The following is a 24,865-nucleotide window of genomic DNA, read 5'->3' as shown; positions in this document are numbered from 1 at the left end:
AGAGACGGAATCTAAAACAAAAATCCAGAAAATCACATTGTATGATTTTTAAGTAATTAATTTGCATTTTATTGCATGACATAAGTATTTGATACATCAGAAAAGCAGAACTTAATATTTGGTACAGAAACCTTTGTTTGCAATTACAGAGATCATACGTTTCCTGTAGTTCTTGACTAGGTTTGCACACACTGCAGCAGGGATTTTGTCCCACTCCTCCCTACAGATCTTCTCCAGATCCTTCAGGTTTCGGGGCTGTCGCTGGGCAATACGGACTTTCAGCTCCCTCCAAAGATTTTCTATTGGGTTCAGGTCTGGAGACTGGCTAGGCCACTCCAGGACCTTGAGATGCTTCTTACGGAGCCACTCCTTAGTTGCCATGGCTGTGTGTTTCGTGTCGTTGTCATGCTGGAAGACCCAGCCACGACCCATCTTCAATGCTCTTACTGAGGGAAGGAGGTTGTTGGCCAAGATCTCGCGATACATGGCCCCATCCATCCTCCCCTCAATACGGTGCAGTCGTCCTGTCCCCTTTGCAGAAAAGCATCCCCAAAGAATGATGTTTCCACCTCCATGCTTCACGGTTGGGATGGTGTTCTTGGGGTTGTACTCATACTTCTTCTTCCTCCAAACACGGCGAGTGGAGTTAGACCAAAAAGCTCTATTTTTGTCTCATCAGACCACATGACCTTCTCCCATTCCTCCTCTGGATCATCCAGATGGTCATTGGCAAACTTCAGACAGGCCTGGACATGCACTGGCTTAAGCAGGGGGACCTTGCGTGCGCTGCAGGATTTTAATCCATGACGGCGTAGTGTGTTACTAATGGTTTTCTTTGAGACTGTGGTCCCAGCTCTCTTCAGGTCATTGACCAGGTCCTGCCGTGTAGTTCTGGGCTGATCCCTCACCTTCCTCATGATCATTGATGCCCCACGAGGTGAAATCTTGCATGGAGCCCCAGACCGAGGGTGATTGACCGTCATCTTGAACTTCTTCCATTTTCTAATAATTGCGCCAACAGTTGTTTCCTTCTCACCAAGCTGCTTGCCTATTGTCCTGTAGCCCATCCCAGCCTTGTGCAGGTCTACAATTTTATCCCTGATGTCCTTACACAGCTCTCTGGTCTTGGCCATTGTGGAGAGGTTGGAATCTGTTTGATTGAGTGTGTGGACAGGTGTCTTTTATACAGGTAACGAGTTCAAACAGGTGCAGTTAATACAGGTAATGAGTGGAGAACAGGAGGGCTTCTTAAAGAAAAACTAACAGGTCTGTGAGAGCCGGAATTCTTACTGGTTGGTAGGTGATCAAATACTTATGTCATGCAATAAAATGCAAATTAATTATTTAAAAATCATACAATGTGATTTTCTGGATTTTTGTTTTAGATTCCGTCTCTCACAGTTGAAGTGTACCTATGATAAAAATTACAGACCTCTACATGCTTTGTAAGTAGGAAAACCTGCAAAATCGGCAGTGTATCAAATACTTGTTCTCCCCACTGTATATATATATTTTTAAATAGGTCACTACCCTATTATGCCCAGGCCCATAGGCTCTGTGGAAGACGTGCATTGAACATTTGCTACCACACACATCATTTTTCAAACCATGCTTACAAAAAACAGCGAAAGGGGGGAGAAGACAAAAAGCAATTAGGCTTGGAGTCTGGGGAGAGATGCACGAGTGTGGCTTTTAAGATGCCTTTGTTGCATTCCTAAATCAGACCTCACAACAAAAAGCCTGTGAGTAGTCAAGCATTTTTATAATGTTGCCAGGACGTTACAACCATAACCAAACAACAACCACCAAGTCATGGGTCATGTCCGAGGAATTAACGACTACGGTTTTCGGGCCGTTCGTCTAGCTGACGTGTTTGTTTAGCCATTATTTTTTCCGTGTCCGTGTCCATTCTGTTGTTATTGTTTCTGTAATGGAGCCTAATGAAAACTCATGAATATAAAACGCCTATCGCTGCCAGTTGAGCTAGTGTACTTGATTCGGAATCACACAATGTTGGACTGTAAATGAGTTCTAGTGCAGGAGTGGACAAGCGCAGAACCGCAGATAATCAAAAGGGGGGACTCACTGCCTGTGTTCCAAATGTACAACTTATTACCTTTACAGTGTACTACTTTCAACAAGGGCCCATAGGGTTCTGGTCAAAAGTAGTGCACTTTGTAGGGAGTAGGGTGCCATATGGGACGCAGTCAGTGGCTGCCCGGGGGAGAGTGGAACTCGTACAAATGGAGCTCCCAACAGCAGATGTTGCGTATTGATGAACAGATGAATAGACGGACTGACGGATGGACAGATAAACAACAAGCAGATTGAGGATGACAGGTAGATGGATGGACAGAGAAGAGGACGGTATTTGCATTCTGAAAGTGTATATGCACTCATACAAATTTAAGTCTCATCAGCATAGAGAAAGCCTTGTATGATTACATTGATAGATGATAGATAGATGGATAATCACAAAGGATTACATTTTCCTCTCGCAAATGTAGACTTTGCATGAGCCAACTAACCGCAACTTTCGAAAAATAGATGGGATGGCACATTATCATGGTGATTGCCAAACGCTGCAATTTGCGATTTATGTTGCAATTTTTTGGTGTTCCAAATAGCACAAGGCAGAAAAAAACATTTTGCAATGGAAAAAAACAAGAAGTACATTGAACACGACCTAGATCTTCTAACTGACCCCCTGGCTGCCCCTGATCCAAAATGGCTGCCTTGTACAGATCTTCCCCCTGAGTGACTCACCCGGATGGAGCAGCTGATGAGGCCATCCCGGTTGTGGACCTTCAGCACCCTTTCAAACAGCTGGTTACGGGCCACCTCGTCAGTGGCCATCTGGCCCTCCAGCAGGTCCATGGGCTCCGACACGCCCCCTGTGAAGTCCACCAGGGCATCCGCCGTGTTCCCGCCGTCCAGGGCCTCGTAGCAGCCGTACACTCTGCAGGGACAGGTCGAGGAGGGAGAGGAGGAATGAGTTCATCTGAAGTCAAATATCTCTCTATCTATGCTGTCTACAGTGCACAGTTGACAACAGAATGACAACTGAACCTCTTGTTTGACTCCATATCTCAAGATGTGACAGTCTCAAGATGTGACTCCACATCTCAAATCATAAAGACAGTGGCTAGTAGACACAGTATCTTGAATCAGTTAAAATAGTGACAGACAATAATAAGCCTAATTCTAAGACATTAAAGGCTTATAACATGTTATAAAGCATTATACCTACAGGCGTTAAGTAAAGTGTTACCAATTGGAAATATTTATTTACCCGAGTGAGTGAGTGCATCCTCGTTCTAAAGATTTTCTCTGCATTCCTCAAATATTGGGAGAGTAAAACATACAGTATCATTTTATCCTATTCTAGATGATATTCCCCAGGGCTACTGGGGCTGCTACAGTACTGTATCTCTTTATCCCTGCCCCTAGGTGTTCATTACATTTTAATGTTTTTTTTTTTTACCATGACCGTATTACACATTGTCCAATTGAGACAACAAATTGATTGATTGCTTGATGGATGGATTGAACGTTTAAAACATTTTCCAACAAGACTGTACTACACATTTCCCAATTTGGACAATAAAGCCATTGACAGATTGATTGATTCATTGACTAACTTGGCATAAGCCTTCTCCACCAGTGCGCTCCAGAACTCGTTGCTGTCATCCGAGTGGCAGTAGACCAGCTGGTTGTCCACCGTAGGCAGTCGGTCGTCGATCACCACATCCACCCACTCTCCGAAGCGCCAGAAGCGGAAGTGGAAGATCCCGGCGTACGACTCGGGTGTCTCCGTGTCCCACTCCTGCTCCTTCCAGTCTGGGATGACCTGAAGGGAGGGGTGGGGGGGTGCAGAGGGAGTGGAGGAGGTTGGAGAAGGAGGGGGTGGATGGAGATGAAAGCGGGAAAGAGAGGGAAAGGTTGGGAAAAGGGCAGAGGGGGTGTGGGGGTGAAAGGACACGTAGAGGGAGGAGGGGGAGGAAAAAGAGAGTCAGAGTTACGCAAGCCGAACGAACAAGCCGCGTGTCGGCCGAACTCGTAAATACCACACCCTCTTGTGAGTGAGCCTGTCATCCCCGCTGGACATACCTCTTGTCCACAACTTGTCACCCCCGGCTGGCCCGCTGCGTTCCAGAGGGAACAAATGTAGTGTATCACCTGGGCTCTGGCAAGTATACATCCAGAGGGGGAAGAATACGTGGAACAGGACAGAGGGACGGGGAATGACTAGAGCTGCAATGAATGACTAGAGCTGCAATGAAGTACCAGCCAGTCATCCCGGTGGCTCCCCCTCGGACTGCGATGGGCGGGCTGGGGGGCAAACAAGACCGCACTTAGCCCCCTCGCCCACCCACCCAAAATACCCATCAGCCATCAGGGCCAAACAGGAAGTGTAGTAATGAGACGCCACATAATGAAAGTGTACTGCGGAGCGCAGAGGGCTAAACTTGATAGAATGAACCACTGTTCCTCCACTGCCCTTGGAGATACATGCTGGGGAGTGGTGGACTAAGAGCCCTGGTCGGTGGGTCGGTTCTGGCAGGGTGGTTCTGATGGAACCTTTGTTCTGCAGATCAAGGGGCTGTTCTGTGTGTGTGTGTGTGTGTATGTGTAGCAGCTCCTTTAAGAGGAGAGGATAAAAAAACAATACTGCACCATAGAAACCCCAAGTCATGTGAGAGCCCTTAGGAAGCCAGTGACATAGAGAGAAAGAGAGGGGGGTGAGAGAAAGAGAGAGAGTGAGAATGAGGGAGAGGGGGTATCTATCTCGGGTTTCATCCAGAACATAATAAAGCTCTATAATAACTTTACTCTCTCTGCAAAGGATTGACTGGACTCTGGCCAGAAACAGCAGCAACCCCATCCACCCTCCGCCTAATGTTCGGAACATTGCAGATAGAAATATATCAGGTAGAACATATATGTTTTTCTGTCAGATTGAAAAAAGCTGACACGATTTCCTATTCTTTCTATTTCTATCTGAAGTTAAAGTTGAGCAGTGGAAGCTGGTGGTGGGAGAAATCAGAGGACGGGGTTATTGTAATGGCTGTAATGGAATTAACGGAATAGGTATCAAACACATGAAACACATTCTGTGTGTTTGATACCGTTCCATTCCAGTGACACCAGCCTGCACTGGTTACTTGGCAGACTGACAAAAAAAAATCTCAGATTTCGGTCACACTTAGTTAAGTAAAGTACGCGAGAGAGGCAAGCCTACGCTAGCCGAGCACAACGACGGTACAAACGTGAGACAAAACAAATATGTGACAAACACACAGCTGTCCCCTGCTCCTCCAAGGGCAATCCCCGCGTCGCAACTGCAGATGTCATTAGCTCAGGTTGCCTAGAGCTCATCTTGCCAACCAAGAACGACAAGACGGCAAGGCCCGCCCCGCATCTCAGGGTGCTGTGGGTGTGCACGAGTGTCTTCCACACACACATACTGTACTCAATAAAGAAAGAGGTAGAAAAAGATAGAGGAGGAAGAGGAAAAGGCCACAGTCCAAAGAGCTGCATGTGTCCACCTACCTGACCCGGTGACAGAGAAAGAAAAGAGAAAGAAAAGAGAGAGAGAGAACGTGACCAAGAGAGAGGGAGGATTCCTGAGGACTCAGCCAGTCAAAGCGTTTCCCGGTTCCCCCTATCGACCCATCACACTCTTGAACCTAAACCAACATGGCCACCCAAGCCACTCTGGAGCTGCCCTTCAGGCCCGACGCCCATCTGACCGAGGTGATGCGTCAGCGGGCCCAGTCGTTGCAGCAGCGTGGCGGGAAGAGGCAGGACGGCGAGCGCCTCCTCCGACCACATGAGGCCATCTACCGCCTGGACTTCTCCCAGCAGGCATTGTGTTTTGCCCACTGGGGAGTTAGGCTGGCACGCTCAGGCCGCCTCACCGTGACTGCCACCTCACAGCTCTGGACGCCCGACCTCACCCACCTGATGAACCGCCAGCTGCTGGAGCCGGCGGGGGTGTTCTGGCGAGCTGAGAGCGACGGCGACGACACACCCGTGCACCACTATGAGGCAGACGCCCAGGAGTTTGGTGAGCGGATCGCCGAGATGGCGAAGGTGAGGAAGACAATGTACTTCCTGCTGGCATTTGAGGAGGGCGTTGGTCCGGACGCTGTTGAATGCTCCATCAGCTTCCAGGTGGACCAGAAGTGAAGACTTTAGGAGGAAATGGCAGACGGAAGGCAAGGTACTAGGCGGACATTTTGGTTATGTTTTATTTAATTTGACTATCCTCTGGCCTTATGAGCAAGTACGTTTGCCATTTATTTTTGTTGTCTTTCGTCATGTTTTTCCACCACCACCATTCCTCGTCGGAGAACAACTTTGTTTTTCGTTTAGAATTTCAGTCATTTTCTACATATGCTACTTCTTCTTAGAGGTAAAGTTAGGGTTAGAGCATGGGTCTCAAAATGATGACCTGTGATCCAAATCTGGGCGATTTAATGTGGCCTGCAGTAGTTGTTAGAATGCGGTAACACAGGGGAAAGGACAGACAAATCGACCGACCGGAGGGACCACAACCACTCACTTCCTCTGGGGTAGAGGAAAGATAACACCTCAACACCTCCACTCCCTTGACTCGATCGCTTCCTTTTTAACACTCTCTTCCATCTCTTCTTCTTCCTGTCTTCCATTTTAGCATAGAACGACCGGCCTCAAACAAAACACAAAACCTTTTTGGATTTCAATATGCCCTTTCTACTGTAGGAAGACTTTCTGTAGGGATTCAGGTAATACTAGTCTAGTGTATCAAAAGACTGGAGCATTTCTGATGTTGAAATTACTATTAAAGATGCAGTAAGTGTTTCACTTGTGAGTGGACTTTTAAACCCGAGTCTTCAATCATGTTTCCTTCAAATCTTTGTAGAGCATTCAGAGCCGTACTGTAGCTACAATCAGTCGAGTCTAGAGATGTGATTATTCATTACTTCATTGTTTGATACCATAACGTGACTAAAGCAACTAATTAGAGAATGACTACTTGTGTGTAATTGATGTGCATTTGAATAAATCGTAACAAAAGACAAAACGGTTCTTTCTGTGGCATTTCTAACAGACTAGCAATACAACGTCAGCTCTGATGTTTTTCAATTTCAATGTGTGTGTGTACGCACGGACGCACATGTTTATGTGTTGGGTGTCTGCCTGCCTGTCTGTCTGCGTGTGTGTGTACTTACGGATCTCATTTTTTCTACTGGCGTCTGACAAACGAGCAGGCTCATCGCGGATGACTGAGGGGGTCTGAGTGTGTGTGTGTGTGTGTGTGAAGCCGTTCTCCACCCACCTGAGGTGGTTGGCAGCTGGGAGGGACACTGTAGCGCGCCAGCAGAAACATAATACCACAGCGGACAGCGGGGTCTTATTTATTAGACAGGAAATGGAAGAAAACAGACCGAAAACAGGCTGGACTCGTCCAAGAAGAAACACTTGTTTAAAATTTTCCTGTGATGTTTTTTTGCTATGGTGTGCCCTAATGAACACGACACAGACTGGCTTCCTATTACCTCATCCATCTCCGTCTGGCCCCGGCCCGAATGACAAACGTCAGGGAGGGGGATTATATCTCCACAGCAACCGGCACTTAAACTCCCTCCCTCCCAAAGGTCACCCCGTATTCATAAACATGTCAGAACAGAAGTGCTGATCTACAATCAGTTTAGCCTTTTAGATCATTATGAATAAGATACATGGACGAGGGGGAGGACCTGATCCTAGATCAAAGCTCTGAAAGGCTTTATGAATATGGACCGAGGCCACCACAAAGACAGAGCTGAGGAGTGGAGAGGGAGAGATGGAGGGGAAAGGAAAGAGAGAATATGTTGGTGTGTAGGAGAGAGACAGAAAGAAAAAAAGAAAACAGAAGGAGAGATGGGCACCACAAGCGTGTGCACATCCCCCCCCCCCTCCCACACACACCGAGTCACCCACTCATTCACCACAGAGGCATAAATCAATGCCTGAAATCACAACCAGCCACCTGTTAGATTGACTGTCTCTCAAATCAAATCAAATTGTATTGGTCACATACACATATTTAGAACTAGATTGACTATCTCTTTGCGGTTGACCGCTTTCTTCACAAATTATTCTCAACGCCATTCCTTTTGTCAGTAATGGAAAAGCAAAAGCAGCAGAGTACACCGACAGTCTCCTGAGTCTCAATTAAGAGAATGGCCTGCAGTATAAGAGTGTAATTATTAATCTGACGGCGTCTCCATTGTCCTTTTCTTCCTTATTCAATAACATCAGCTCACAATCACACTTCTTCCCTCTCATACTTACAGTTGCCGGTCACACACACACACGACAGACATACAGACACTATACATACACACACCGCACCAATGCTAATTAGTCCTTTGCACATACCAGCTTCCTGGGGGATCTACCTCTTGGTTGTTGTATGTACCGCTGCCCCATGCCTGGTGTAACTAAACCATCACTGCGCTGCTTCCATCATGGAAATGCATGGTCACGCACGCATCAAGTTCATCTTGTTGTACTGTTGGACAACATGCCTTTATCTTCAATAGGTCAAAGTTGATTGGGTTGTATTTGTATGTAAAACATTTCTATGTAAATCATTAATTCCTCATCCTCACTCTGGTGATAGAAGTAGTTGTGGTCCTGAAAACAAAAATTGCTGAAATAGCGCAAGCTTTCCAAATCTGTTAACACATCTTTATGTACAGTACATTTTAAATAAAAAAAGCTAATTACTGAGTTGTAACACTTTACTTAAAGCATGCAGTTATAAGCATGTACAAGCCTTTATAATGTCTTATAACAAAGCTTAAGTCCTATTTGGACGGGATTCGTTTTACTGGGGGAGCTCAGGTTATGTAATTATGTGCACGAGCACAAATGACCACATCCGTCATTTTAGTCCCGTCCGAATCTGCTATGTCAGTAATTTTTACTTAGCAGGAAGATTATTATCCCATGCCTTGAGGCAGATACGTAAAGCTTAATGAAGAGCAGTGATACTTGCAAGAGCAGTGTGCACGTTTCTAAAAACCTACTGTTTATGGCAAACTCCCAGGTCCTCTAATAATACTTATCGCGTGCGAATCGTCATCACTGTGTATTGAGGGATATTGCAGGGTTTAACAGGCTAAGAACATGACAGCAAATGTATGTTTAAAACCAAGTGTTATGCAGGCAAGGGCGTCATTTTATGTTGCATATGGGGGGTGGGGGTCAATGGGATCACTCTAGGGGGGTCCGGGGGTATATAATCAGAATACAGGCAAAAACATTTGTTATAGCACGTGGGCTACAGTCAGCAAAGATTATGAGTTGAACTGATAGTGCCTTATAACATAAATTGCTTTATAACCACCGTGGGGCGGCAGGTAGCCTAGTGGTTAGAGAGCTGGGCCAGTAACCGAAAGGTTGCAAGATCGAATCCCAAAGCTGACAAGGTAAAAATCTGTCATTCTGCCCCTGAACAAGGCAGTTAACCCACTGTTCCTAGGCTGTCATAACCCACTGTTCCTAGGCTGTCATTGAAAATAAGAAATTGATCTTAACTGACTTGCCAAGTAATTTTTTTTTGTTTATAAATAAAAATCCTCACCTAATGACCTGTTCGTCCTCTCCCTGCCTCAACATGGGCGGTGCTCTCTCACACACTCTCTCTACTGCTTGTCTCTGACCCTTGCCATGACAAACAAATCAACTCAGAATGCAGTCATCAACTGTTTTGTTGCACTTGGGCTTCAAGTCAGCAAAGAAGAGGAGTTGAACTGATAGTTCCTTATAACTTGAATTCTCACCTGATTACCTGTTCATTATCTCCCTGCCTCAACATGGGCGGTGCTCTCTTTCTCACGCTCTCTACTGCCTGTCGTTGACCAAATACCATTATCATATGACAAAAATGACTGGCCTTAGCAATGATGGGGTTAGCTTATTAACACGAATTAGACTGCTTTCATTACCTAAATTAGTTATAGCTAACTAGCTGACTACATAGCTACCAATCTATTATGAATTGTACAGTGTGCTTAGCTAGCTAGCTATGTAAACATTCATTCATTTACTTACAGTCCTCTCCACTCCCCAAAATAATCTTATTTCCTGCACTTTTCTCCTCTTTGGGGTTGGCACCTCCATTAAGGGCACTAGCTACTTTTACACCAGGGTGAACACTAACTCACTGAGTGCCGCTCATCTGAAAATGCTGTTGAAAAGGAAATGGATTGGCCTCCCGAGTGGCGCAGTGGTCTAAGGCACTGCATCGCAATTGCTAGCTGTGCCACTAGAGATCCTTGTCCCATCCAGCTCTAGCGACTCCTGTGGCGGGCTGGGCGCATGCACGCTGACACGGTCGCCAGCTGTACGGTGTTTCCTCCGACACATTGGTGTGGCTGGTTTCCGGGTTAAGTGGGCATTGTGTCAAGAAGCAGAGCGGCTTGGTTGCGTCGTGTTTCGGATGACACATGGTTCTCGACCTTCGCCTCTCCTGAGTCTGTACGGGAGTTGCAGCGATCAGACAGGACTGTAAGTTACAATTGGATACCATGAAATTGGGGAGAAAAAGGGGTAAAAGTTTAAAAAAAAAGTATAATTTAAACAAAAAATAAAAGGAAAAGATCCAGATAGTGTGCTAGCTTTGGTGCTGGTTTAGCTAGCTAGATAGCTAACGTTAGCTAACGTTATACGGTTTTACTCTGTATAAAACTATTTTTACACAATATTATATCTTCACCAATGGTTCGCTAGTTACACAACAACAGGAATACATTTATGAAATGTTCATTAACTTTTACTAGTTTTAAACTTACAAAAAATGTTTACATTGTAGTGCTTGTGAATACCTGTCCTAAGCAAACACCACAATGAGAAAGAGAGAGAGTGGGTTGTGCGTGCTGCTGAACTGTTACTGCAGGCCAAACCAATGCATCGCAGACCAATGAAAAGGTTAAGAGGAGAAATTGTGTGTTTCTCTAATCTCCTTACAAGCCGTTCTCAACTCTTTTCCCATTTACCACCAACGGGCCGGCTGCCTTTGGGGATCGGGCGCATTTGGCAGCAGGGGGATCCAATCATAAAATTAGGAGTACTGTGGTGCAAAGCCACATAAAGCCAGTAGCTGCCTGGAGCTTTACAGTGCATATTGTTTGGGGGGGGGGTCAAATTTACCAGTTTCTAATATTGGGGGTCATGACCCCCCCCCCCTGTCTACGTCCACCGTCAAGTTACACGTCTAACGCAAGTAGCCTACAAATTAATTTACTGTTTTGTCACATATCAACTTTTCCCGTGTCTAATTGTCTTTCAAAATAATAAGAGGACGATATATTCATAAAATGCCAAATACGTCAGTTAATTAAATATCTGCATAGACTACAATTCATGGTTCTTATTGATACGCATTATTATTTTGGCTCTCTCAGAACTGTAGGCTATTAAGCCATAATTAGGCTTTCTCTAGACAAGCTGAAATATCTTTACACTAAGAACATGACATTTTGAATTATAATAATTTTCTTTGTTCGGTAAAACTAATCCCGTCCGAATGGTCCACTGGAAAAAACGGACATGCTGGGGTAATAATTTCATAACCGACATATAGTAATACCAGTCCTGAACTAATAGGGCTTTAGACCTACAACATGGTACACACATCCAGTAACTTGAAGGTGTCATGAAAGAATGCTAGATACCCACACATTCATTCTTTCAAAACAACCGGGTGGACCGGAAAAATCTGCTTTGATACTTTACCTAAACACCAGACTGAGTTCTAAGCTTGAAGGTTGCCACAAAGGACCATGGCAGTGTACTTCAACTCTACTGAGAGTGTTTATAGATAGGTGTTGATTTATCCTAATGATGCTTCTGGTGAGAGGAGCTTTCCCCTGTTTATCCCTTCGCCACCAGGTAATGGGGCCTAATGGGTATTGTGTATGTGTGTTATAGTTAAGAGTGTGCATCTCTTGTTTAAGATCACATGTCACACACGCGCGCACACAACCCTCCCCACCCACAGACACACTTACTTTAGACCACAGGGACTCTCTGGAGGCCAGGCTGGAGCACGCTGCCACAAACCAGCAGTTTCCCAGCTGGCCCTGGTGCAGGTCGTGCGCACTGATCCCATCCACAAACAGGTGAGGGTCCTCAGAGAGCTCCTACACAGAGAAAAGGAGGGAGAGTGAGAGAGAAGGAAGAAGGGGGAGGCAGGGGAGAGGGTAAGGGAGGGAGAGAGAGTTAGAAAGGTTACATGAAGCCTATCGACCCCCAAAACCCCCCTATCGACCCCCGAAACATGAGTTTCGTCAGTGCGAAAGGGAAGAACGAAAAAAGGGATTGTTAGACAGGTGAAGATGAAGAGAGAGTGAGAACGCGAGAAAGAGAGAGTCAGTGAGAGAAGGAGAAAAAAGAGGGAATGATATATAAGAGAAAGAGAGAGAAATATGGATAGATGGAGAGAAAAGGGGAGAGGGAAAAAAAGAGAGAAAGGGAGGGTGAAAGAAAGAGAGAAGACAGATGGATGGAGTGAGTTGCCAGGCCAGGCATGGCCGGGACTCTTTAATTACGGCTCCTAATCGATGGGAATTTAGATGAGGCTCTGCAAAACACTCCACTTCTATCCATCACACACACACACACAACATGCCTCTACTGACAGACAGGAGAGAGGGGGAAAGAAAGAGAGGGCGAGAGAGAGCGAGAGAGAGTTCCAGTGAGTGAGCGGAATGAGGTTAAGAGAGTGTGGGCGAGAAAGAAAGTATAGAGAGAGAGGGAAAGAGAGAGAGCAAGAGAGGAGAGAGAGCACCCGACCCTGATAAGGCTGTCTCAGGTCTGAGAGGTGTTGTGGTGAATTATGTGGCGACACAAGAGGATCTACAGGGTCACGTACTTATCTGGGCCGTGCTAACCTGAGCCCCACCGGAACAACCTCTTCACCCCAGACACAGAACGACCAACAACACACAGACAGCACTAAAACTACCCCCGACATACAACACACAGACAGCACTAAAAACGACCCCAGACCTACAACACACAGACAGCACTAAAACGACCCCCGACCTACAACACACAGACAGCACTAAAAACAACCCCAGACCTACAACACACAGACAGCACTAAAAACAACCCCCGACCTACAACACACAGACAGCACTAAAAACAACCCCAGACCTACAACACACAGACAGCACTAAAAACAACCCCAGACCTACAACACACAGACAGCACTAAAAACAACCCCCGACCTACAACACACAGACAGCACTAAAAACAACCCCCGACCTACAACACACAGACAGCACTAAAAACGACCCCAGACCTACAACACACAGACAGCACTAAAACGACCCCCGACCTACAACACACAGACAGCACTAAAAACGACCCCCGACCTACAACACACAGACAGCACTAAAAACAACCCCCGACCTACAACACACAGACAGCACTAAAAACAACCCCCGACCTACAACACACAGACAGCACTAAAAACAACCCCCGACCTACAACACACAGACAGCACTAAAACAACCCCAGACCTACAACACACAGACAGCACTAAAACGACCCCCGACCTACAACACACAGACAGCACTAAAAACGACCCCCGACCTACAACACACAGACAGCACTAAAAACGACCCCCGACCTACAACACACAGACAGACAGCACTTAAACTAACCCAAGGTACTAGACTGGTTCTGCTTTAGCTGTGATAACAGTTGCATGGTTGAAGAGCAGACCCTTAAGCCATATTGCTAACTATTAACTAGAAAATACTGTAGCTTTCTTAATTTGGGTCCTGGAATCCAGGCAAATACAGGAGTGGGCTAAAGCAGAGAAGACCTGAGTATCGACATGCATTCAACTAAAATTCCTTAGAGGATCCCAATAAGGATCTGCAGTCAATAGTGATAGGTGGGAGACTGCATGAATGATATCTTTGAGGCTGCGTCCAAAATGGCACCCTATTCCCTATATAGTGCACTACTTTGACCAGGGCCCATAGAGCTCTCGTCTGCCTTAGTGCACTATATAGGGGACAGGGAGCCTTTCAGACACACCCCGAGTCTCTGTGGACACTGATAAGTGTGACGTGCGTGTGTGTTATCTACCTCTCTCTTTGGGGGGGGGGGGGCATGTGGTTTTTCACCCACCAGGTGTGAGGCAATTGTTATTTTCAGCCGGTGTGTGTGTGTAGGGACTTTCCCCACCAACAATGTGCGAAAAGATCCCTGGTGCCGTGCTTCTGACATCCTACTCCATCTCCTAGTATCTCTTTCTCCCCCCGACCCTCCTCCTCCCTCTTCTCCCCTCTCTCTCTCTGTCTCGCTCCCTCCATCCCGCTCTCCTGTGGGGTGCGATAATGAAAGCAGGTAATAAACCAATGTCTGATAGTAGGGCAACAGTGATGTCATCATTGGCTTCTCTGACTAATAGATCTGTCCACAGCCCACTGATAGATTGCCAGGGAGGTGACCACCTCACCTGCGGGAAAATACTAAAGTTACCCCTCCACAGACCGTATCCACATAAACAGTCATATCTGACATCACTAAGACAATGCGCTAGCAATGTTATTCTGAGTATCCCAAATTGAATAATATTGTAATAATTATTAAATGGGCAATTCCAGAGTTATGGATGTTACATTAGCAAAATCTCATTTGCACTCAAACTTTAATGTCTCACAGAATGGACAAACAAAAATAGATATGAAACTTTTGATGTGGGTGTCTATAGGAACCCTTGGGGGGAGTGGATACCCAAAAAAGCAGACTTCTAAATATTGGCATATTGGAGAAATAAAGCAAATGAAAAGCGTTATGATGTTAGATGAAATGGACAAGCTTATTGGGGAGACTGGAAGTATTCACCCCCCATGCCATTTTTCCTATTTTGTTGACTTACAACTTGGAAATTGATTTTAAAATAGATTTTTTGGGGGGGGGGGGTGTATCATTTGATTTACACAACATGCCTTCCACTTTGAAGATGCAAAATATTGTTTTATTGTGAAACAAAGAATAAGACAAAAAAACAGAAAACTTGAGCGTGCATAACTATGAAGTCAATACTTTGTAGAGACACCTTTTGCAGCAATTACAGCTGCAAGTCTCTTGGGGTATGACTCTATAAGCTTGGCACATCTAGCAACTGGGATTTTTGTCCATTCTTCAAGGCAAAACTGCTCCAGCTCCTTCAAATTGGATGGGTTCCGCTGGTGTACAGCAATCTTTAAGTCATACCACAGATTCTCAATTGGATTGAGGTCTGGGCTTTGACTAGGCCATTCCAAGACATTTAAATGTTTCCTCATAAACCACTTGAGTGTTGGTTTAGCAGTATGCTTAGGGTCATTGTCCTGCTGGAAGGTGAACCTCAGTCCCAGTCTCAAATCTTTGGAAGACTGAAACAGGTTTCCCCCAATAATTTTCCTGTGTTTAGCGCTATCCATCATTCCATCAATTCTAACCAGTTTCCCATTCCCTGCCGATGAAAAACATCCCCACGGCATGATGCTGCCACCACCATGCTGAGAGGTGTTGGGTTTGCGCCAGACATAGCGTTTTCCTTAAATGGACAAAAAGCTAAATTTTTGTCTCATCTGACCAGAGTACCTTCTTCCATATGTTTGGAGAGTCTCCCACATGCCTTTTGGCGAACACCAAATGTGTTCGCTTATTTTTTTCTTTAAGCAAAGGCTTTTCTTCTGGCCACTCTTCCATAAAGCCCAGCTCTGTGGTGTATGGCTTAAAGTGGTCCTATGGACAGATACTCCAATCTCCGCTGTGGAGCTTTGTAGCTCCTTCAGGGTTATCTCTGGTCTCTTTGCTGCCTCTCTGATTAATGCCCTCCTTGCCTGGTCCGTGAGTTTTGGTGGGCGGCCCTCTCTTGGCAGGTTTGTTGTGGTGCCATATTCTTAAAAAATATATATATAATGGATTTAATGGTGCTCTGTGGGATGTTCAAAGTTTCTGACATTTTTTTATAACTCAACCCTGGTCTGTACTTCTCCACAACTTTGTCCCTGACCTGTTTGGGGAGCTCCTTGGTCTTCATGGTGCCGCTTGCTTGGTGGTGCCCCTTGCTTAGTGGTGTTGCAGACTCTGGGGCCTTTCAGAACAGGTGTGTATATATACACTGAGATCATGTGACACTTAAATAAAGTCCACCTGTGTGCAATCTAACTAATTATGTGACTTCTGAAGGTAATTGGTTGCACCAGATCTTATTTAAGCGCTTCATAGCAAAGGGGGTGAATACATATACAGGCACCACTTTTCATTTTTTAGATTTTTTTTTAAACAAGTTATTTTTCATTTCACTTCATCAATTTGGACTATTTTGTGTATGTCCATTACATGAAATCGAAATAAAAATCAATTTAAATTACAGGTTGTAATGCAACAAAATAGGAAAAACACCAAGGGGATTGAATACTTTTGCAAGGCACTGTATTAGCAAAAGTCTGGGAGTTTGTCATTCTTAGGTAACCCTCCGTTATGGATGCTACAGAGTCTGAAATAAACATTTAAATCATAAAGATGTCTTCATGGTAATCTATCATAACACATTTGTTGTCATTTGGAATGCTTTAAAATGTCAGCAGAAGGCATAGTACCTTAGGATTGCACAACCATAGGTAGGCTGAATAGTATACACAGCCAGGCACCACACCCTAATAGATACTTTATCTTAATATATACACTGAGTATACCAAACGTTAGGAGCACCTTCCTAATATTACGACATGAGGCCGTCCATTATCATGCTCAAAACATGAGGTGATCGCGCCGGATGAATGGCACAACAATGGGCCTCAGGATCTCGTCACGCTATCTCTGTGCGTTCAAATTGCCATCGATAAAATGCAATTGTGTTCATTGTCTGTAGTTTATGCCTGCCCATATCATAACCCCACCGCCACCATGGGGCACTCTGTTCACAACGTTGACATCAGCAAACCGCTCACCCACACTACTCCATACACGTGGTCTGCGGTTGTTAGAGCAGTTGGATGTACTGACAAATTCTCTAAAACGTTCTTGAGAGGCGGCTTATGGTAAAGAAATGAACATTAAATGATCTGGCATCAGCTCTGGTGGACATTCCTGCAGTCAGCATACCAATCACAAGCTCCCTCAACTTGAGACATCTGTGGCATTGTGTTGTGTGACAAAACTGCACATTTTAGAGTGGCCTTTTATTGTGCCCAGTACATGTTGCACCTATATAATGATCATGCTGTTTAATGAGCTTCTTGATATGCCACACCTGTCAGGTGGATGGATTATCTTGGCAAAGGATAAATGCTCACTAACAGGGATGTAAACAAATTTGTACACAACATGAGAGAAATATGCTCTTTGTGTGTATGGAAAATGTCTCAGATCTTTTTATTTCAGCTCATGAAACATGGGACCAACACTTTACATGTTGCGTTTATATTTTTTGTTCAGTATAGTACTGCCATATATGAAAAATGAATTTCAGCATATATTTTCCAAGAGAATCTTAGCTAGATCACCTCATTTTCCAGATATCAACAATTGCATCAGTAAAGGTTTGAAGAATACATCTCAAAGCAAGCACACAAAATATGGTGAATGCATCCGTTATGGATGTAACAAATACCATAACGCTGACGATGAAAAGGCGAGAAACCAATTACAGACCATACAAAACCTTGACGAAAGTTAGCTTTACAGAGAACGTTTCAAGATGATCCGATGTAAGGTGCATGTTTTACAAAAACGTTTAATAAAAAAACGTTACAGATGTTACATTGCCTGTCCCAGTCACCCCCCTATCTTTACAAGACCCCCGATCAATACAGCTCAATACCGCTGTACTGAAATGGGTTTAGATGAGGTCGTAAATACAGTTCAACGTTGACTCTGAAGTGTCGGCTGGTGGTGAGAGATGGATGGAGAAATGGACTGAAGATGAGAGAGAGGGAGGAATGGACTGAAGATGAGAGAGAGGGAGGAAGAGGGAATGTTTGTGAAAAAAGTGTGTGTGCATTGCATGCATGTGTGCACGTGTGTGTCTGTGTCCACACCACACCCAAGGTCAGTAATTTGCTGATGCAGACGAAAGCAGGTTGCTGCAAAAGCCAACTTTTCATCAATGGAGAGGAGAACCCCACCACTGCAGAGTCCCCTGGTGACCTCTCCACCATCCCTCTCAACACTCCTATTACTCAAAGGCCACTATGGAAGCAAATAACCGTTAGATGCACATTTTCTCTGCATGTGCTGCCATAGAAATATAGTGAATAGAACGGGCGTCCCCATTCAAGTCGATGACAGCATAATGGGTGGACTGGCGGCCATTGCGAGTGTACCCATAGGAGCAAAGCAGGAAGTAAAAACAGGAAGCGTACCTACCCATCAATATGGGCTGTGATTTGTTGATTCAACTGACATTACAAAAAGGATATTCCATTGCATTAGCCACCCCAGCTAACACATTTGGTTCTTTGGAAGCTGTGGGAACGTCCATTTTTCATTTCCCATTGGTTCAGGGAACGAAACCATAAGTTTCCTGACCGGTAAAACTGAACTTAAAAAAAAAAAAAACGTTCTGATAACGGAAGTGAAAATTTCACCTGTTCTGGGAACATACATTTTTGGGTTGCAGGGAGCTTCTAAAACCGTTTTACTATGATTTTACTATGATTCCCTGAAAGTTTTCTGCTAGCTTATTTTGGGTTAACTGTTTTGAACTCCAAGCACAGATAGGACACATGGAAATTAATTTGCTTCGACATTAATCATGCAAACACATACATTTTTTATTATAAACTGAGTGGTTCGAGCTCTAAATGCTGATTGGCTGACAACAGTGGTATATCAGACCGGGTATGACAAAACATGTATTTTTACTGCTCTAATGACGTTGGTAACCAGTTTATAATAGCAATAAGGCACCTCGGGGGTTTGTGATATATTGCCAATATACAATGGTTAAGGGCTGTATGAAGGCACTTCACGTTGCGTCTTGCCTAAGAACAGCTCTTAGCCGTGGTACATTGGCCATATAGCACACCCCCTGGGGCCTTATTGCTTAATTGTGGCACGGCGTCAGTGAGACTCAAACCTATCATTTTCTGTTCTCTATCTATGGAATCAGTTCACTGCGCCTCCAGGATGGAGCTAGCAGGCCATGTTTTTTAAAAACTCATACAAAGCTGTTCATTTCAGTCTACGCAAACAAACCCCATTTCAAAAGAAAATAAGCACTCATTAAGATCAGATGTGGCCAATTAGTGGGCGCGGCCAACACACGGAACATATATATTTTTAATAACATTCTTAGAACATTCTCTGACCGTTACTACACTCTTGTGGTTTTTAATGGACATTTTTGTTAACATTGAGAATGGAATGTATTATTTTTTATAAATAACATTCTCAGAACGTTCTCTGAACATTACACAACAATTTGAGACCATGACTTTAAAGAGAACCATGAGGAAACGTTATGCTGATGTTCTGAAATTTGCACAGAAGAACATTGTTTAACGTTCTCTGAATTATTTGAGAACATTCCCAATGTCGAAGCAGCTGAAGAACGTTCCTAGAACATTACCAAAATGTTAATTAAATGTAACCATGTTTGAACTTTAAGGAAACGTTCTGTTAAAGTAATGAAGTAATGTTTTTTTGTCAAGTTCCTTAAAATGTGCTGAGAATGTTTCAAAGCAACTATCCTACATCATTCCCAGAAAGTTGTTGGAAGGTTGCATGCAAAATAACCATAGGACAACCACACTCTAACCTAGCTCTAAGAAACATATGGTTCTCAGACCGTTATGTGCTAGCTGGAACAGGCTATTTTACAGAGGAGTATGTTCACTTCCAATATTCACTCCCAATATATGTTGGGTGGATTGGCCCGGCTGTAAAAAAGATTATTGCCTACTGATCTGTCTGTCTCCCTACAGGGTAAGAAATAACAGTGTCATGGCTAAGGCTGGCGATGGCTAACCAAATCATTTACCTTGTACTGAAGAGCTGCCACTCCGCTTCATAGTACCTCTGTGACCAAATCAGTCGCCGCCCAGCAGCCAGAGTCATAGCACCAGGCTAGTCGATGACGGTCAGACAAGATCAATAAAACTGCCACAACGATCAGGGAGTTCATTTAGCCCAGATAGGTTTGGCTTGGGAGGACAGCGAAGCGAGCCCAGATAAATGGGCTCTGTCTTTTTATTGCTTGTCAGTCATGGCATAGATTACCACAACTAATCTGTAGGCCAGAGTGGATGTAGTAGGGAGAGAAGGCTGAGAGGGATTGCAGTAGAGAGCCGAGAGAGACGAGAGAGACAGAGAACCGAGAGACAGAGAACCGAGAGGGGAGAGAGAGAGGAGCATTTTATAGAGGCCTCTTATTTATGCCTGCATGCTCCACTGTCTTGACTTGTGGCCATAAACATACCCAAGTGCCGTTTAAAAAACGTAGCACTAAATGCTGCTTGCACTTTAATATATTTTTTGTGACCAACTTTTTATTTAGTTTTGTCATTTTTTTATCAGAGGGGGGGTTTACAGGTACAAAACAATCAAAGACATGCATACAAAGATAACCCCAACACATCCCACCCAGCAACCGAAGGTGCTTATCAGTCACCCTCCCACGCATCCATCTATCCATCCATCCGAGTCTCCCCATACATTCCCCCCAATCCCCCCGCCCTTCCAATCCCCTAGCCCTCCCCATGCTAGCAGATACCCATAGACTTAGAGGTCATTGCGCTAACACTACCTCTAACTTCCTTCATACTTGACACCGAGACATAAAAATGTATCCACGAGTTCCTCTGACTCTGGGGAAGTTCCTCTGACTAATTGCCAAAATCATGAAGTATCCCTTTAAATACAGTCTGTAAACAAAATGAAAATGTATAAGTTGATGTTTCGGATGTGTACTCTAATAACTCACTCACTTTTAACCCACCTCTTCTCACTATCTATTACACATTAAAATCGTGAAATTACAACTGCTTGAAGTATTGGGGAAGACATATTTCAGACCATTAGCATCTTGCCTTAATACCTGAAATACTGAAATGCCTCAACTGAAATTGCCTGAAATAACTGAAATTGACCCCGGAGAACGAGAAACACAAAGAAGCATCAAAACCATCAAAAGAAAAACAACCACCATAAAAGAGAGAAAACAAAGAATGAGAAACGTGATGACAACAAAGGAAGATTGTGAATGGAACGGCTACTGTCATGGCTAATGGATGCCGTGCCGCACCACACTTCCCATTTCTAGCTGCTCCGAGACTCTGGAATAAGCGGCGCTCTGGTCAGGAAGAGAGGAGAGAAGAGGGGGAGAAGGGTTTGGGAAGGAGGAGAGGGGGAGGGATAATTGACTTGGACACTTCCTAACACTTTTTCTGGCCATAGGCACCAGCCGTTAGCCGCTACAAGACGGTGCTTCTCTTTAGCATGTGTTGGTTTGGTGCCTCTGTGGGAAAGTCTGAGTGTGTGTGTGTGTTTACATCTTCACTCTCACACACACACTCAGACTTTCCCACAGAGGCACCAAACCAACACATGCTAAAGAGAAGCACCGTACAGTAGTAGACTACAGTCAGTGTTCTTGGCAAACCAGATGTCTTTGGTCTTCTGAGTGACTGCTACTATATATTGGTGCCGAGGACTGGTCTAGTGGTAGTGCTGCCGGCCACAGACCACACATTACCCCTAGAGGCAGGGGTTTGATCCACAACTGCGCCACTTTCTGAGTTGTATCCCTCTCCTTCACGTCCCCATCTCAGTTTACTTCTACCCTGTATCAATCTATAAAAACAAAAACAACAAACCTTCACAAAAAATACCATAATTGGTTGTCACATTTCAGCAACTTTCTTCTCCTTTTTCACAGTTCTAGTCTGTGGTTTCACACAGGAAGTGAGGGTGTGTTTGTTTGTGTGTTAAGCGGTTAAAAATTTGCGTGAGCTAAACAAACTAATGTGCAACGCATTGGAAAGATGTTTATTCAATGTACAGTACCAGTCAAAAGTTTGAACACACCTACTCATTCCAGGATTTCTTTATTTTTACTAATTTCTACATTGTAGAATAATAGTGAAGACATCAAAACGATGAAATAACACATATGGAATCATATAGTAACCAAAAAAAGTGTTAAAACAAATCAAAATAGATTTTAAATTCTTTAAAGTAGCCACCCTTTGCTTGATGGAATGCTTTTCCAACAGTCTTGAAGGAGTTCCCACATATTTTTTTTTTATTCAACTAGGCAAGTTAGTTAAGAACAAATTCTTATTTACAATGACAGCCTTCCCCAGCCTTCCCCGGTCAACGCTGGGCCAATTGTGCGCCGCCATATGGGACTCCCAATCACAGCCGGATGTGATGCAGCCTGGATTCGAACCAGGTACTGCAGTAACGCCTCTTGTACTGAGATGCAGTGTCTTAGACCACTGCACTACTCGGGAGCCCTTAGTACTCAGCAGTTCACATTTACTGAGCACTTGTTGGCTGCCTTTCCTTCACTCTGTGGTCCAACTCATCCCAAACCATCTCAATTGGGTTGAGGTCAGGTGATTGTGAAAGCCAGGTCTGATGCAGCACTCCATCACACCTCCACAGCCTGGAGGTGTGTTTGGTCATTGTCCTGTTGAAAAACAAATGATAGTGGGACTAAGCGCAAACCAGATGGGATGGGATGGTGTATCGCTGCAGAATGCTGTGGTAGCCATGCTGGTTAAGTGTGCCCTGAATTGTAAATAAATCACAGACAGTGTCACTAGCAAAGCACCCCTACATCATAACACCTCCTCTTCCGTGTTTCAAGGTGGGAACTACACATGCAGAGATCATCCGTTCCACTACTCTGCGTCTCACAAAGACACGGCGGTTAGAACCCAAAAATCTCACATTTGGACTCATCAGACCAAAGCACAGATTTCCACCGGTCTAATGTCCATTGCTCGTGTTTCTTGGCCCAAGAAAGTCTCTCCTTCTTATTGGTTTCCTTTAGTAGTGGTTTCTTTGCAGAAATTCAACAAGGAAAGCCTGATTCACGCAGTCTACTCTGAACAGTTGATGTTGAGATTAGAGGTCGACCGATTATGATTTTTCAACACCGATACCGATTATTGGAGGACCAAAAAAAGCAGATACCAATTATATCGGCCAATTTATTTTATTTATTTGTAATAATGACAATTACAACAATACTGAATGAACACTTATTTTAACTTAATATAATACATAATTAAAATCATTTTAGCCTCAAATAAAAAATGAAACATGTTCAATTAAATAATGCAAAAACAAAGTGTTGGAGAAGAAAGTAAAAGTGCAATATGTGCCATGTAAGAAAGCTAACGTTTAAGTTCCTTGCTCAGAACATGAGAACATATGAAAGCTGGTGGTTCCTTTTAACACGAGTCTTCAATATTCCCAGGTAAGAAGTTGTAGGTTGTAGTTATTATAGGAATTATAGGACTATTTCTCTCTATACCATTTGTATTTCATATACCTTTGACTATTTGAAGTTCTTATAGGCACTTTAGTATTGCCAGTGTAACAGTATAGCTTATGTCCCTCTCCTCGCTCCTACCTGTGCTCGAACCAGGAACACATCGACAACAGCCACCCTCGAAGCAGCGTTACCCATGCAGAGCAAGGGGAACAACCACTCCAAGTCTCAGAGCGAGTGACGTTTGAAACGCTATTAGCGCGCACCCAGTTAACTAGCTAGCCATTTCACATCGGTTACACCAGCCTAATCTCGGGAGTTGATAGGCTTGAAGTCATAAAGCATTGCATTGAAGCATTGCGAAGAGCTGCTGGCGAAACGCACGAAATTGCTGTTTGAATGAATGCTTACGAGCCTGCTGGTGCCTACCATTGCTCAGTCAGACTGCTCTATCAAATCATAGACTTAATTATAACATGATAACACACAGAAATACGAGCCTTAGGTCATTAATATGGTCAAATCTGGAAACTATCATCGAAAACAAAACGTTTATACATTCAGTGAAATACGGAACCGTTACGTATTTTATCTAACGGGTGGCATCCATAAGTCTAAATATTCCTGTTACTTTGCACAACCTTCAATGTTATGTCATAATTACATAAAATTCTGGCAAATTAGTTCGCAACGAGCCAGGCGGCCCAAACTGTTGCATATACCCTGACTCTGTGTGCAATGAACACAAGAGAAGTGACACAATTTCACCTGGTTAATATTGCCTGCTAACCTGGATTTCTTTTAGCTAAATATGCAGGTTTAAAAATATATACTTCTGTGTATTGGTTTTAAGAAAGGGATTGATGTTTATGGTTAGGTACAGTCGTGCAACGCTTGTGCTTTTTTCGCAAATGCACTTTTGTTAAATCATCCCCCGATTGGCGAAGTTGGCTGTCATTGTTAGGAAGAAATAGTCTTCACACAGTTTGCAATGAGCTTGGCGGCCCAAACTGCTGCATATACCCTGACTCTGTTGCAAGAGAAGTGACACCATTTTTCCTAGTTAAAAGAAATTAATGTTAGCAGGCAATATTAACTAAATATGCAGGTTTAAAAATATATACTTCTGTATTGATTTTAAGAAAGGCATTGATGTTTATGGTTAGGTACACGTTGGAGCAACAACAGTCCTTTTTCGCGAATGCCACCGCATCAATTATATGCAACGCAGGACACGCTAGATAAACTAGTAATATCATCAACCATGTGTAGTTAACTAGTGATTATGATTAATGCTAGCTAGCAACTTACCTTGGCTTCTTACTGCATTCGTGTAACAGGCAGGCTCCTCGTGGTGTGCAATGTAATCAG

At 44.1% G+C, this 24,865-nt stretch overlaps 2 protein-coding genes across 2 annotated transcripts in view; one reads left to right on the top strand and one right to left on the bottom strand.

Moving 5' to 3' along the window:
• Positions 1–24,865, bottom strand: part of LOC139548922 (calpain-5-like) — a 59,667-nt gene that overhangs the window by 9,780 nt on the left and 25,022 nt on the right. The window contains exons 3-5 of the mRNA XM_071358922.1: positions 12,048–12,179; positions 3,642–3,850; positions 2,767–2,959 (exon numbers count right to left, since the gene is read on the bottom strand). Of these exons, the coding sequence (XP_071215023.1) occupies positions 2,767–2,959; positions 3,642–3,850; positions 12,048–12,179 (534 nt within the window). The remainder of the gene's footprint in view (positions 1–2,766; positions 2,960–3,641; positions 3,851–12,047; positions 12,180–24,865) is intronic.
• Positions 5,536–7,047, top strand: LOC139550171 (olfactory marker protein-like). Its single transcript, XM_071360903.1, has one exon. It carries the CDS (start codon positions 5,701–5,703, stop codon positions 6,190–6,192), a length of 492 nt encoding a protein of 163 aa, XP_071217004.1. The 5' UTR covers positions 5,536–5,700; the 3' UTR covers positions 6,193–7,047.

This window comes from Salvelinus alpinus, chromosome 1 (assembly GCF_045679555.1).
Source record: "Salvelinus alpinus chromosome 1, SLU_Salpinus.1, whole genome shotgun sequence".
Taxonomy (NCBI): domain Eukaryota; kingdom Metazoa; phylum Chordata; class Actinopteri; order Salmoniformes; family Salmonidae; genus Salvelinus; species Salvelinus alpinus.
This window is presented reverse-complemented; position numbering and strand designations above follow the sequence as displayed.